The 13636-nt window shown below is 42.1% G+C and overlaps 2 protein-coding genes across 2 annotated transcripts in view; one reads left to right on the top strand and one right to left on the bottom strand.

Moving 5' to 3' along the window:
• LOC112434762 (uncharacterized) overlaps nucleotides 1–497 on the top strand; it is a 2051-nt gene extending 1554 nt beyond the window's left edge. The window contains exons 6-7 of the mRNA XM_076883540.1: nucleotides 53–155; nucleotides 357–497. Of these exons, the coding sequence (XP_076739655.1) occupies nucleotides 53–155; nucleotides 357–497 (244 nt within the window). The remainder of the gene's footprint in view (nucleotides 1–52; nucleotides 156–356) is intronic.
• Nucleotides 1–13636, bottom strand: part of LOC101474316 (amine sulfotransferase-like) — a 53772-nt gene that overhangs the window by 22481 nt on the left and 17655 nt on the right. The gene's annotated exons all lie outside the window — the stretch shown is intronic.

The following is a 13636-nucleotide window of genomic DNA, read 5'->3' as shown; positions in this document are numbered from 1 at the left end:
GGTTATTGATTTCTCTATATGCTTTTTATTTGTAATAACTGCGATCTCTCAGCTCATTTGCTTCAGCAAGAGGCTGCACTGGAGAGTGGACTTTGTCACATGTGAGCCACCCACATCAACAGGATGAGAACTCATGTGGAGTGCATGTCATAATGGTACTGAAAACTATAGCTTTAATCTATATAAGTAATGTTTACATTTTTGCCTATTCAGTTTTTAAAGCCTTAGAGGCAGGATGGTAAAATCTAAATTTTTTTTGTAGATTGAACGATTTCAGCAGTAATGCTGAAAAAAAAATCATTTCTTTGTTAACCTAATTTCTTTTGTTCTTTTTTTTTTTCTTCGTCAATTATTAGTTTGCCCAATCTCTCATTGACGGTAAAGCACAAGTGGAGGAGTACAACACTGAAATCCCAAAGCTCAGGGGCCTGTTCTTCGTACGTCGCTTACTACATCCAAGATCAAATGACACATCCAAGACCAAACCATCGCGCTAACCGTGAGCTCGCTAATCCGGTTCCCCGAACACACCTGCTGTTGACGATTAGTACAGCTGGACGCAGGAATGTGACATCAATGGGTGTCGTAAAAGGGGCTACGCATCGATAGTAGAAACATTGATCGGCAACCCGCTGATTGGTCGGCGAAAATGTCGAAGGGGCGTGCTCGGTATTTTCCGGCAGCAGAGCAAGAACTCATGAGTGAGGGATTTCAGGAGTTTCAGAGTTTAATTAAAACGCAAGGGAACACTGCAAAGGCTGCAAAAGCAAGGAGAGAGGGCTGGCAGAAAGTTGCTGACAAATCAAACTCGTAGGTAATTTAATAATAATAATAATAATAATGGATTGGATTTATATAGCGCTTTCCAAGGCACCCAAAGCGCTTTACGATACCACTATTCATTCACTCCCACATTCACACACTGGTGGAGGCAAGCTACGGTTGTAGCCAGGCTGCCATATCGCGCCACCGGCCCCTCTGGCCAACACCAGTAGGCGGTAGGGTAGATCTATCATATGACACTATATTGTCCAATATCATATGGCATTATATTATATTATAATATGTTATATTATATCCCCTTTCACATTAGAGCCACAACAAGACCCACAAGAACATGGGAACAAGTAAAAGTGGAATACAGGAGTATTCTACAGAATGGTAATATTTATCTCTTAGATTGCTTTGCGTCTCTTGGCAAGGTAATACTGGCCTGTAATACTCTGTTAGTTTGTTCATAACAGCAACCAAGAAAAGGGCAGAGGAAAAAAAGACAGGTGGTGGTCCTGCACCCCCTCGTCAACAAGTTGGTTAAGTAAATAATACCCTCACGGGAATATCGATATCTCTCTATGAGCACACTGTCGCGCTGAGGTAAAGGATCCTGTCTGTCCCGCAATATACGCTGAATTCTGAGGACTCTCCTTATCAATCTTGCACCTTCCGCAATGGGTGGCTCGCGTATACGGACAGGACATGGCTGCGACAGGCTTCCCAAATCCACCTTCGCTTTTATAGCCGTGGTCTCTCATCTTGATTACACGAAGTAATTTACAATTACTACTCTGAAATATGAATTACATCTGTAATAATCACATACATGTAATAGAATGTTAATAGTTCATTTCCCTTTTTTAGGGAATGACCTGTATGTATCTGTGTGACATCAATAAAAGGATCAGGTGCTGCATTATCTTTGGTTACAGTGATGTTATTTATTTATGGTGAAACAGTGGTGGAATATCGCTGTTGCTTTCGTATGAATGATGCGGACATACCTGCGTGGCCGCGATCTAATCCTGTTTACATAAAGTAAACCTGCTCCCCAGCAGGTTTACGCTTACGGCTCTGTTGCTATGACAGCAAGTCCCGGATGGGCTTCGGGGAACCGAACGATCCAGGATCACGCGAAATCGTCAACAATCTCATCCAGCTAACTTACTTAGCGAGGTACGAAGAACAGGCCCCAGGTCCTGACTTTGCCACTACTTATTTTCCTCAATAGGTAAAGATAGAATTAGCCGCCTTCTTTTTCTCTAACATTGGAAAATGCAGTCAGGAAGTGCAGTCAGTGCTGGTGTGTGATTGCAGCCAAAGACCGGGTACACTATGACATGTCCTTAGCCATATAGATTGTTTATATAATGGACTTTGTTCATTTGTTTTTTGTTTGTTTATTTCTTCTTCTTTTTTTTTTTAATTCACAGGTGCAGTGCCAGAAATGTGGTGCATACAAACACATGCGTTGTTCAAAGTCTGTTTGTGGGATCTGTATCTTCTGTGAGAGTAAGTCACAATATAACTAAACAATGTCCAAAAATGTTTAAAGTGAAAGATTTTTCGTAATTTTGCCTTTGCACACCAGGACTGTGTAATTAAAGTGGACATTTAAAGATCCAGTTTTTACACAAAACTATTTTAGACATAACTGTGTCGTAGTGTGGGGATTTCCCTTCACAATTAAATTGATATAGTGTTGTTTATATCATTCTTCTTTATGTAACAGCACAGTGCAGCACAGCAGAGGGAAAGGAGTTGTGCAGCATAGTAGGTGGCTATACAGGAGGAGCAATAGAAGTAGCCAGTGAAGAATGTCATCAGGGAAAGCATCAGGCAGCGAATGACAAAGGAAAAGTTCCTAAGGGAGAGAACATCTGCAGCAAATCGACAAGTAACAGTGAGATAGGAAGACTGACAGTCAGAGATGAAGGTACACAGACTGAAGACAAAGAAAAAGAAACAGAAGTATACGGCACAAGTCTGAGTACAGATAATGCTGCTGCTGCTGATGTTGACAGGATCGATGCAGATACAGAATTCCAAACTGATTCAGAAGGAACTAGTACAGTTTACAGAGTGCATGGTCGCTTATCTGTACCAAGCTCAAAAAAGAAAACCTACACAATAACAGAAGACGAGATCAAGCGCAGAATCAACGCAGAGAACACGTCAGTTCATGTTTTCAGAGGTTTGATTGGGGTAGGTATACATTTCGTGATTTTGATGTCACCTGAAATAAATCCGGGTTACTCGTATCAATAAAGTGACAATGTGGCTGGAAATTGTGCATTTGCTGCAACATATACACAATTACACCATGTAAACAAAAGCATTTAACTTTGTTTGTGCGTGTGTGTGTGTGTGTGTGTGTGTGTCTCTCTCTGCTCTTTTGGTGTTTGCACTTTTTCTTTTTTAGGGCCGTAAAGCCAAACTGCCCGCAATGATTCTTGACAGGCCTAAGAAGGCCAAAACTAAAGTAACAGTGTTTAGTGTTCTGAGTGAAGAGGAGGCTGGGGAGCTAGCCCTCAGGTTTGCCGGAAGATTGGCCTGCGATGTCACAAGAGACATGGTCTGTAAAGGCATCGACCATTCAAGTGCTGATATGACAAAGTAAGTTAGTAAAATAATATGAAAGTTGTATCTTTTTTTGTATTATTTGTCATTTCCCCGTATTTGGGTTATTGGTGTAACATTGTTAATCTTACTTTCTAATAACAGACACACCCTTCGCAAAATCCAACACAATCTTAAACATGAGCTGACTGATTCCTCAACCTTCAGTTTGCTGACACACACCTTTGGCCCCGCTGCACTGGATTCTGTCATTTTGTTCCTGTGTGAAAAACTTGATCTTGTCTCTTGAATAATGAAACCTTTTGTTTGTTCTGTAAATCAGAATCTTGAAAATTGTTCACTGTTGTTCTAAGTTTGTGTTAACTATTTGGCAAAAATGTTTGGTTCCTAATCCAAACAGGATAATGACTGTTCTAACACGTATCTTAAAAATGCTACAAAGAAAGAAAATTATCACGTTTCAATATGAATGTAACTGTGTCACACTCGATTTGTAGTAGCTTTCCTGTTTTATTTTGAGTTTTGGTATGTTTACACTGTTGTCATTTTTATTTCCCTTGTGTTCGTCTTCCCTTATTAATTTTACTGTATTTAATTAGTCTGATTTAATAACTTATAATTATTAACTTTCCAGTGTGTGTGGATTATTGTTTGTTTGATTTCTGCCTGTCTTTTCTATTAAAGATTTGGACTTTTGGACTATTAGTGGACCTCGTAGGTTTTTATTCTGTGCAATTAGTAATTGACTGGGTTTAATTTAGTGGCCTGGAAAACAGGCCCCAGGGATCTGGTCATTTTAACCCCCTAAGACCCGAAATCTTCCATGGCATGCATTTTTAATTTCTCTTTGATATTTGGCCAGATTGGAACCCAGATTGGAAATCTCAAAGCACCACTTCAATGCCAAATTAAACATTTCAACTCACAAGTAGTTATATAAAATACTGCATACAGCCTATAGGAATAACTTTAACAACTGGAAAGGAAAGTTTTTTGCAGCCCATGCTGCAGCTATAGCATTAGATTCTGGCATGTTATAACTGTTTTGAGAAGGAATTATTTCAAAATTAATAGCTGTCAATGTATTATTTACCTCGGGGAAGTTGGGAAATGCTCACAAACTATTCCAAGAAAAGTTTCCTGGGTTTTCTGACTTTCATTGCTGACAATAGCATAGGCCACAGGGACTCCATGCCCATGATCATCTCTTACAACAAGTGTGAATAAGGGAAATGAATACTGGTTAACGCAGTGCGTGGTGTCAACAAATACTGTTTTGCATAGTTCTCCATGTTTGATTTCATTACAGGTGTCTGCAAAACAATTAGGTCTTGGTCAGATGTGTATGGTTGATAGAAGAGAACATGTTCTTGATGTTTTCCATTAAGTAAGGTATGTACACTTTGACTGTCTCCACAGTTAATGTCACGTGGTGTGACAAAATGCCCTCTGTTGTGAAGATCTCTGTGTCTGTTAAGGAAAATGTTATAAAACACTTCTTCAGTAAAGACTCAGAGAAGAGAAACACACAGAACTTCTTGCTAGCAAGGGCAGCCTCCAGACAGAGAGACTCACCCTGAGCACTGCCCCTGTCTTTATTTTATACTTCAGTGTGTGTGTGTGTGTGTGTGTGTGTGTGTGTGTGTGTGTCCTGCTGATCAAAGGGTCATATAACATGAAGGCACAAAAGGTACATCCTTGGTCACAAAGAGGGCAGTCTCCCCCTCACCCTAAATAACATGGTGAGGAAGTCCAGCAGTTCATCTATATGTAAAGAAGCACTTAAACTAAAACAGACATAGCTACGTTAATCCTACCGTAAAACAATAAAACAAGGTACGAACTCTCATGCTCCCAGGACGTGGGGGTGCATTCCTGGAGTGCACACCAAGCCTGCAGCCTGTTAGAGATCACACACAATTGATTATATGCCTCTAAGTATACATGGTTGAATATTTCCTAATACAAATAACTACATGCAGTATTCTATCATATGCAAACTTATATCACTAAAAGATTATACTGACTACTAAATACAATTTTCCATTGACAGTGTCCATGTTCTTTGGCCCATTTATGACATTCGGTTAGTATGATGGCTGGCTTAGTTCCAAGGGAAAGCAGTTCCTCAATCTTCCTCCTCAAATCACTGGAAATATTGTTGAAATGTGCGTCTTTTGGGTCCGAAGGATCATGCCCATCATGCTTATCATATGTATGCTGCAGGATGACTGTGTGGTCTTTCCAACATTTGAGTACTTTAAATGAAACATAGGCCTTACAGCCCACTGCTCTGTAGCTGTTTCGACTTTTTTTTCCAGCTCTGATGCAGTTGAATTTGTAATAGTCTCTTTTCCTGTCTTTACCTGAGGCCATATTTAAACATTTATAATGTCCATGAAGGGTTAATGAGTTCAATTTTTCTAACACAACACTGAATGGGTCCTCCTGGCATTGTGACACATGCACACAAAGTTGTGTATCTTTTCCAGTTCTTTTTTTTTTCGTCATTCAGAACACTTCTTCTAATTATATCGTCCATTTCTGGTGGAAAAATAACAAAGGTTGAATTAGTCAATAGTCATTAATTCATTTTAACTTGTTTTGGGGTTTTTTGCAATACAATGTGGTTATTAAATATAATCTTAAATATATACAGTGGGGCAAAAAAGTATTTAGTCAGCCACCGATTGTGCAAGTTCCCCCACTTAAAATGATGACAGAGGTCAGTAATTTGCACCAGAGGTACACTTCAACTGTGAGAGACAGAATGTGAAAAAAAAATCCATGAATCCACATGGTAGGATTTGTAAAGAATTTATTCGTAAATTAGGGTGAAAAATAAGTATTTGGTCACCTCAAACAAGGAAAATCTCTGGCTCTCACAGACCTGTAACGTCTTCTGTAAGAAGCTTTTCTGTCCCCCACTCGTTACCTGTATGAATGGCACCTGTTTGAACTCATCATCTGTATAAAAGACACCTGTCCACAGCCTCAAACAGTCAGACTCCAAACTCTGCCATGGCCAAGACCAAAGAGCTTTCGAAGGACACCAGGAAAAGTATTGTAGACCTGCACCAGACTGGGAAGAGTGAATCTACAATAGGCAAGCAGCTTGGTGTGAAAAAATCAACTGTGGGAGCAATCATCAGAAAATGGAAGACATACAAGACCACTGATAATCTCCCTCGATCTGGGGCTCCACGCAAGATCTCATCCCGTGGGGTCAAAATGATCATGAGAACGGTGAGCAAAGATCCCAGAACCACACGGGGGGACCTGGTGAATGACCTGCAGAGAGCTGGGACCAAAGTAACAAAGGTCACCATCAGTAACACACTACAACGGCAGGGAATCAAATCCCGCAGTGCCAGACGTGTTCCGCTGCTGAAGCCAGTGCATGTCCAGGCCCGTCTGAAGTTTGCCAGAGAGCACATGGATGATACAGCAGAGGATTGGGAGAATGTCATGTGGTCAGATGAAACCAAAGTAGAACTTTTTGGTATAAACTCAACTCGTCGTGTTTGGAGGAAGAAGAATACTGAGTTGCATCCCAAGAACACCATACCTACTGTGAAGCATGGGGGTGGAAACATCATGCTATGGGGCTGTTTTTCTGCCAAGGGGACAGGACGACTGATCCGTGTTAAGGACAGAATGAATGGGGCCATGTCTCGTGAGATTTTGAGCCAAAACCTCCTTCCATCAGTGAGAACTTTGAAGATGAAACGAGGCTGGGTCTTCCAACATGACAATGATCCAAAACACACCGCCCGGGCAACAAAGGAGTGGCTCCGTAAGAAGCATTTGAAAGTCCTGGAGTGGCCTAGCCAGTCTCCAGACCTCAACCCCATAGAAAATCTGTGGCGGGAGTTGAAAGTCCGTGTTGCTCGGCGACAGCCCCAAAACATCACTGCTCTCGAGAAGATCTGCATGGAGGAATGGGCCAAAATACCAGCTACTGTGTGTGCAAACCTGGTAAAGACCTATAGTAAACGTTTGACCTCTGTTATTGCCAACAAAGGTTATGTTACAAAGTATTGAGTTGTATTTTTGTTATTGACCAAATACTTATTTTCCACCCTGATTTACGAATAAATTCTTTACAAATCCTACCATGTGGATTCATGGATTTTTTTTTCACATTCTGTCTCTCACAGTTGAAGTGTACCTCTGGTGCAAATTACTGACCTCTGTCATCATTTTAGGTGGGGGAACTTGCACAATCGGTGGCTGACTAAATACTTTTTTGCCCCACTGTATATATACAATATAAAACAAACAGGGACTAAAAGAAGCTAAACTTTCATATGGTATGTCTCTGGCAACTTTAACATGATGTCCCAGGGACAACATTTACATCATTGTGAAGTTTGCGGACGACACTACAGTGGTGGGTCTTATCACCAACGGTGATGAGACGGCTTACAGGGAGGAGGTCAGCGCCCTGACCCACTGGTGTCAAGACAACCATCTCACCCTCAACGTCGCAAAGACAAAGGAGTTGATAGTGGACTTCCGGAGGTGCAGAGAAGTACACACCCCCATCACCATCAACGGCGCTGCTGTGGAGAGAGTCAGCAGCTTCCGGTTCCTTGGAGTACATCTGGCTGAGGATCTTACGTGGTCAGTACACACAAACAAAACAGTGAAGAAGGCGCAGCAGCGCCTCTTCTTTCTCAGGAGACTGAAAAGATTCGGCATGAGCCCCCGCATCCTCAGGACCTTCTATCACTGTGCCATTGAGAGCATCCTCACTGGATGCATCACCACCTGGTATGGCAACAGCACCGCCTACAACCGCAAAGCTCTCCAGCGAGTAGTGCGGTGCTCTGAACGGATAATTGGAGGTGAGCTTCCCTCCCTCCAAGACATCTACAGGAAGCGCTGCCTGAGGAAAGCGGGGAGGATCATCAAGGACTCCAGTCACCCCAGCCATAAACTGTTCAGACTGCTTCCATCAGGAAGGAGGTTCTGCAGCATCCGGTCCCGTACCAGCAGACTGAGAGACAGCTTTTTCCATCAGGCCATCAGACTGCTGAACACGTCATAGACACCTCAGCTTCACTACTGGAACTTCAACATTATGCACTCCACACTGTATATAAATGCCACTTGTTTTGCACATATTCAACTCTGTATATTTTATATATTTTATTATTATTATTATTATTATTTTTTATTTTATTTTTTTTTACTATTTAATTTGTAAAAATGTGTATACACACACACACACACACACACACACACACACACACACACACACACACACACGTAGGAAAATATTTAGTATACACATCCAGAAATGCATACACTATTATATATTGTACATATATTTATTAGTTTCAGGTTGGCCATTCTTGTATTTTGCTCGTTTGTGCTGTTGTGTTTGCACATCTCTGTTGCTTGTGGGGCTCGCACACAAGAATTTCACTCGCATGTGCTGTGCCAGTGTGCCTGCACATGTGATGTGACAATAAAAGTGATTTGATTTGATTTGATTTGATTTGATGTCCCTGGGACAACATTTACACGATGTCCCAGGACAAATTTGTAAATTTCTGGATTACTGTTAATCTCCATAGAATCAAGAACTCATGTCCAGTTTCACAGCTATGGACCAGTTATTTATGTTTCCAGGTGATAGTTTGATTCATAGATTTAGCACACAACCATAAGTCTAGGCCTTTTAGTCCAGATTCTCTTCAATTATGTTTGTAAAATGATCAGGGAAGCTACTGCAATTTTGTCTGACATTGTTATGACAGCTATATTCACCTGTACATTTATTATATATCATAATATATTGACGGGAGAGCTATATTCACCTGTACTTTCATAATAAATCATAATACATTGATTAATAAACTCTCTTTTCCAAAGATGAGTGATTCCTCAATCAGATACAGGGCTCGCAAAATCGCTAGCCCGACGTCCTGGGGCTAGCGATTTTTCCAGTTGGGCTACCAAAATCTATCTCTGCCCTGCCCGTCCGGCTATTGTAGGAAAGAAAAATATATGTTAATGCTTTTGCATTCTTTCGGAAATGTAGCTGGGTAATTATGTCATTAGCATCGGTGAGCCACTGTCAATATGTGACATATTGAATTTGCGCTTGTTTTTTTGCTTTCACTTTGCAATCGCGTGAACTGTGTATAGAGAGCGACAGTACTGATTGGTGAGTGATGATAATTTGTGCACCAATTCCTCTGACATTGTCTTATTAATCGTTAGCTTACTACGCAAACATGACAAGTGAAATCTCCCGCAGCTTAAACATGTGAGAGGTTGATCGCGCAGAGAATCGCTGAGCTTATGTGAGTGCGTGTGTAAAAGCAGCAGGATATATATTTCAGTTCTGCTGAGCCAAATAAAACAGGTCAGGGTGAAGAAGTGACAGCCAAAGAAAAGCTTACCACAAAACGGAAAAGTTATGACAAATCAGACTTTTTTATAAGGCAAAAAGAAAGTGCAGCTTTATGGTTTCATGGACAAAATAATTTCTGTGGCAGCGATATGATGAGCTAAATAACCAGGGGTGCACATAAGTGGTCCGCAGGTGCGCATTCGCTGTCAAAATAAAAAACACGCACAAGGGTTAGGGTTAAATTTAAAAACTGTACTTTTGAGTTAAAATATATATTTATAATTTTAATAAATGACAACTTAAAAAGGCATGAACATTTTATTTTGTATCGAATAAATATCGAACCGTGACACCAAAGTATCGAACCGAACCGAACTGTGAATTTTGTGTATCGTTGCACCCCTAATATATATATATATATATGTATATATATATATATATGTATATATATATGTATATATGTATATATATATATATATATATATATATATATATATATATATATATGTATGTATATATATATATATATATATATATATATGTATATATATATATATATATATATATGTATATATATATATATATATATATATATGTATATATATATATATATATATATATATGTATATATATATATATATATATATATATATATATATATATATATATTAAAAAAAAAACACCCAGCACGCCCCTGCGGGCGGTTTATCCTTCAAGCTCGGGTCCTCTACCAGAGGCCTGGGAGCTTGAGGGTCCTGCGCAGTATCTTAGCTGTTCCCAGGACTGCGCTCTTCTGGACAGAGATCTCCGATGTTGTTCCCGGGATCTGCTGGAGCCACTCACCTAGCTTGGGAGTCACCGCACCTAGTGCTCCGATTACCACGGGGACCACCGTTACCTTCACCCTCCACATCCTCTCGAGCTCTTCTCTGAGCCCTTGGTATTTCTCCAGCTTCTCGTGTTCCTTCTTCCTGATATTGCTGTCATTCGGAACCGCTACATTGATCACTACGGCCGTCTTCTTCTGTTTGTCTACCACCACTATGTCCGGTTGGTTAGCCACCACCATTTTGTCCGTCTGTATCTGGAAGTCCCACAGGATCTTAGCTCGGTCATTCTCCACCACCCTTGGGGGCATCTCCCATTTTGACCTCGGGACTTCCAGGTTATACTCGGCACAGATGTTCCTGTACACTATGCCGGCCACTTGGTTATGGCGTTCCATGTATGCCTTGCCTGCTAGCATCTTGCACCCTGCTGTTATGTGCTGGATTGTCTCTGGGGCATCTTTACACAGCCTGCACCTGGGGTCTTGCCTGGTGTGATAGACCCCAGCCTCTATGGATCTTGTACTCAGAGCTTGTTCTTGTGCTGCCATGATTAGTGCCTCTGTGCTGTCTTTCAGTCCAGCTTTGTCCAGCCACTGGTAGGATTTCTGGATATCAGCCACCTCCTCTATCTGCCGGTGGTACATACCGTGCAGGGGCCTGTCCTTCCATGACGGTTCCTCGTCTCCCTCCTCTTTCTTGGGTTTCTGCTGCCTGAGGTATTCACTGAGCACTCGGTCAGTTGGGGCCATCTTCCCAATGTATTCTTGGATGTTCCTTGTCTCATCCTGGACTGTGGTGCTGACACTCACCAGTCCCCGGCCCCCTTCCTTCCGCTTAGCGTACAGCCTCAGGGTGCTGGACTTGGGGTGAAACCCTCCATGCATGGTAAGGAGCTTTCTTGTCTTTATGTCAGTGGCTTCTATCTCCTCCTTTGGCCAGCCTATTACCCCAGCAGGGTACCTGATCACGGGCAGGGCGTACGTGTTGATGGCCCAGATCTTGTTCTTACCATTCAGCTGACTCCTCAGGACTTGCCTGACACTCTGCAGGTACTTGGTGGTTGCAGCTTTTCTAGCGGCCTCTTCATATATATATATATATATATATATATACATGGGAACCATGAAGAGGCCGCTAGAAAAGCTGCAACCACCAAGTACCTGCAGAGGGTCAGGCAAGTCCTGAGGAGTCAGCTGAATGGTAAGAACAAGATCTGGGCCATCAACACGTACGCCCTGCCCGTGATCAGGTACCCTGCTGGGGTAATAGGCTGGCCAAAGGAGGAGATAGAAGCCACTGACATAAAGACAAGAAAGCTCCTTACCATGCATGGAGGGTTTCACCCCAAGTCCAGCACCCTGAGGCTGTACGCTAAGCGGAAGGAAGGGGGCCGGGGACTGGTGAGTGTCAGCACCACAGTCCAGGATGAGACAAGGAACATCCAAGAATACATTGGGAAGATGGCCCCAACTGACCGAGTGCTCAGTGAATACCTCAGGCAGCAGAAACCCAAGAAAGAGGAGGGAGACGAGGAACCGTCATGGAAGGACAGGCCCCTGCACGGTATGTACCACCGGCAGATAGAGGAGGTGGCTGATATCCAGAAATCCTACCAGTGGCTGGACAAAGCTGGACTGAAAGACAGCACAGAGGCACTAATCATGGCAGCACAAGAACAAGCTCTGAGTACAAGATCCATAGAGGCTGGGGTCTATCACACCAGGCAAGACCCCAGGTGCAGGCTGTGTAAAGATGCCCCAGAGACAATCCAGCACATAACAGCAGGGTGCAAGATGCTAGCAGGCAAGGCATACATGGAACACCACAACCAAGTGGCCAGCATAGTGTACAGGAACATCTGTGCCGAGTATAATCTGGAAGTCCCGAGGTCAAAATGGGAGATGCCCCCAAGGGTGGTGGAGAATGACCGAGCTAAGATCCTGTGGGACTTCCAGATACAGACGGACAAAATGGTGGTGGCTAACCAACCGGACATAGTGGTGGTAGACAAACAGAAGAAGACGGCCGTAGTGATCGATGTAGAGGTTCCGAATGACAGCAATATCAGGAAGAAGGAACACGAGAAGCTGGAGAAATACCAAGGGCTCAGAGAAGAGCTCGAGAGGATGTGGAGGGTGAAGGTAACGGTGGTCCCCGTGGTAATCGGAGCACTAGGTGCGGTGACTCCCAAGCTAGGCGAGTGGCTCCAACAGATCCCGGGAATAACATCAGAGATCTCTGTCCAGAAGAGCGCAGTCCTGGGAACAGCTAAGATACTGCGCAGGACCCTCAAGCTCCCAGGCCTCTGGTAGAGGACCCGAGCTTGAAGGATAAACCGCCCGCAGGGGCGTGCTGGGTGTTTATATATATACATATATATATATACATATATATATATATATATACACACACACACACACACACACACACACACACACACACATATATATATATATATATATATATATATATATATATATATATATATATATATATATATATATATATATCATTCTTAGTTCCTTAACTGTGCACTACAAGGTGACCAGATCTTGCAGACTTTAGAAACCTGTTAGGTTTGTATGCAGTAAATAGGCCATTTAATTATTCCTAACCAGGCATATAATGTAAAGTCATTTCTGCATCTTTTATATACATTCTGGAAAAAGTACATTGTACAATATCTAGGACCGTTGTTGATTTCAATAAAATATTGTTGCATGTCAGCAGGGGTGGTCCTAGCCTGTTTGGTGCCCTGGGCGAACACGCCAACAAACTAAGGCTGTCAACGATCACGATTAACGCAATTAAAATTTTTAACGCAATCAACAAACTTTGGACAAATTGCCCGAAATGCGTCACTTTACAAACGGTGCCCCATAAGTAGGCATGATTAATGGGCAAAAGAGTGTATGTTCTGATGTTTTTGTTGATCTAGTGTTTTAGAAACTCGTCCAAGTCTAAAACCACACAAAAGATACTGTCAAACTGTCCCATGGCCAGGGGTGGATCTAGAGAACTTTTATGAGGGTGGCTTGGAAATCAAATTGGGTGGCAAAATCAAAGCCTTTGTTTTTAAGCATAT

Source organism: Maylandia zebra, linkage group LG4 (genome assembly GCF_041146795.1).
Source record: "Maylandia zebra isolate NMK-2024a linkage group LG4, Mzebra_GT3a, whole genome shotgun sequence".
Lineage (NCBI taxonomy): Eukaryota > Metazoa > Chordata > Actinopteri > Cichliformes > Cichlidae > Maylandia > Maylandia zebra.
The sequence above is the reverse complement of the archived record's forward strand: the minus strand, read 5'-3'. Positions and strand labels throughout refer to the sequence as shown.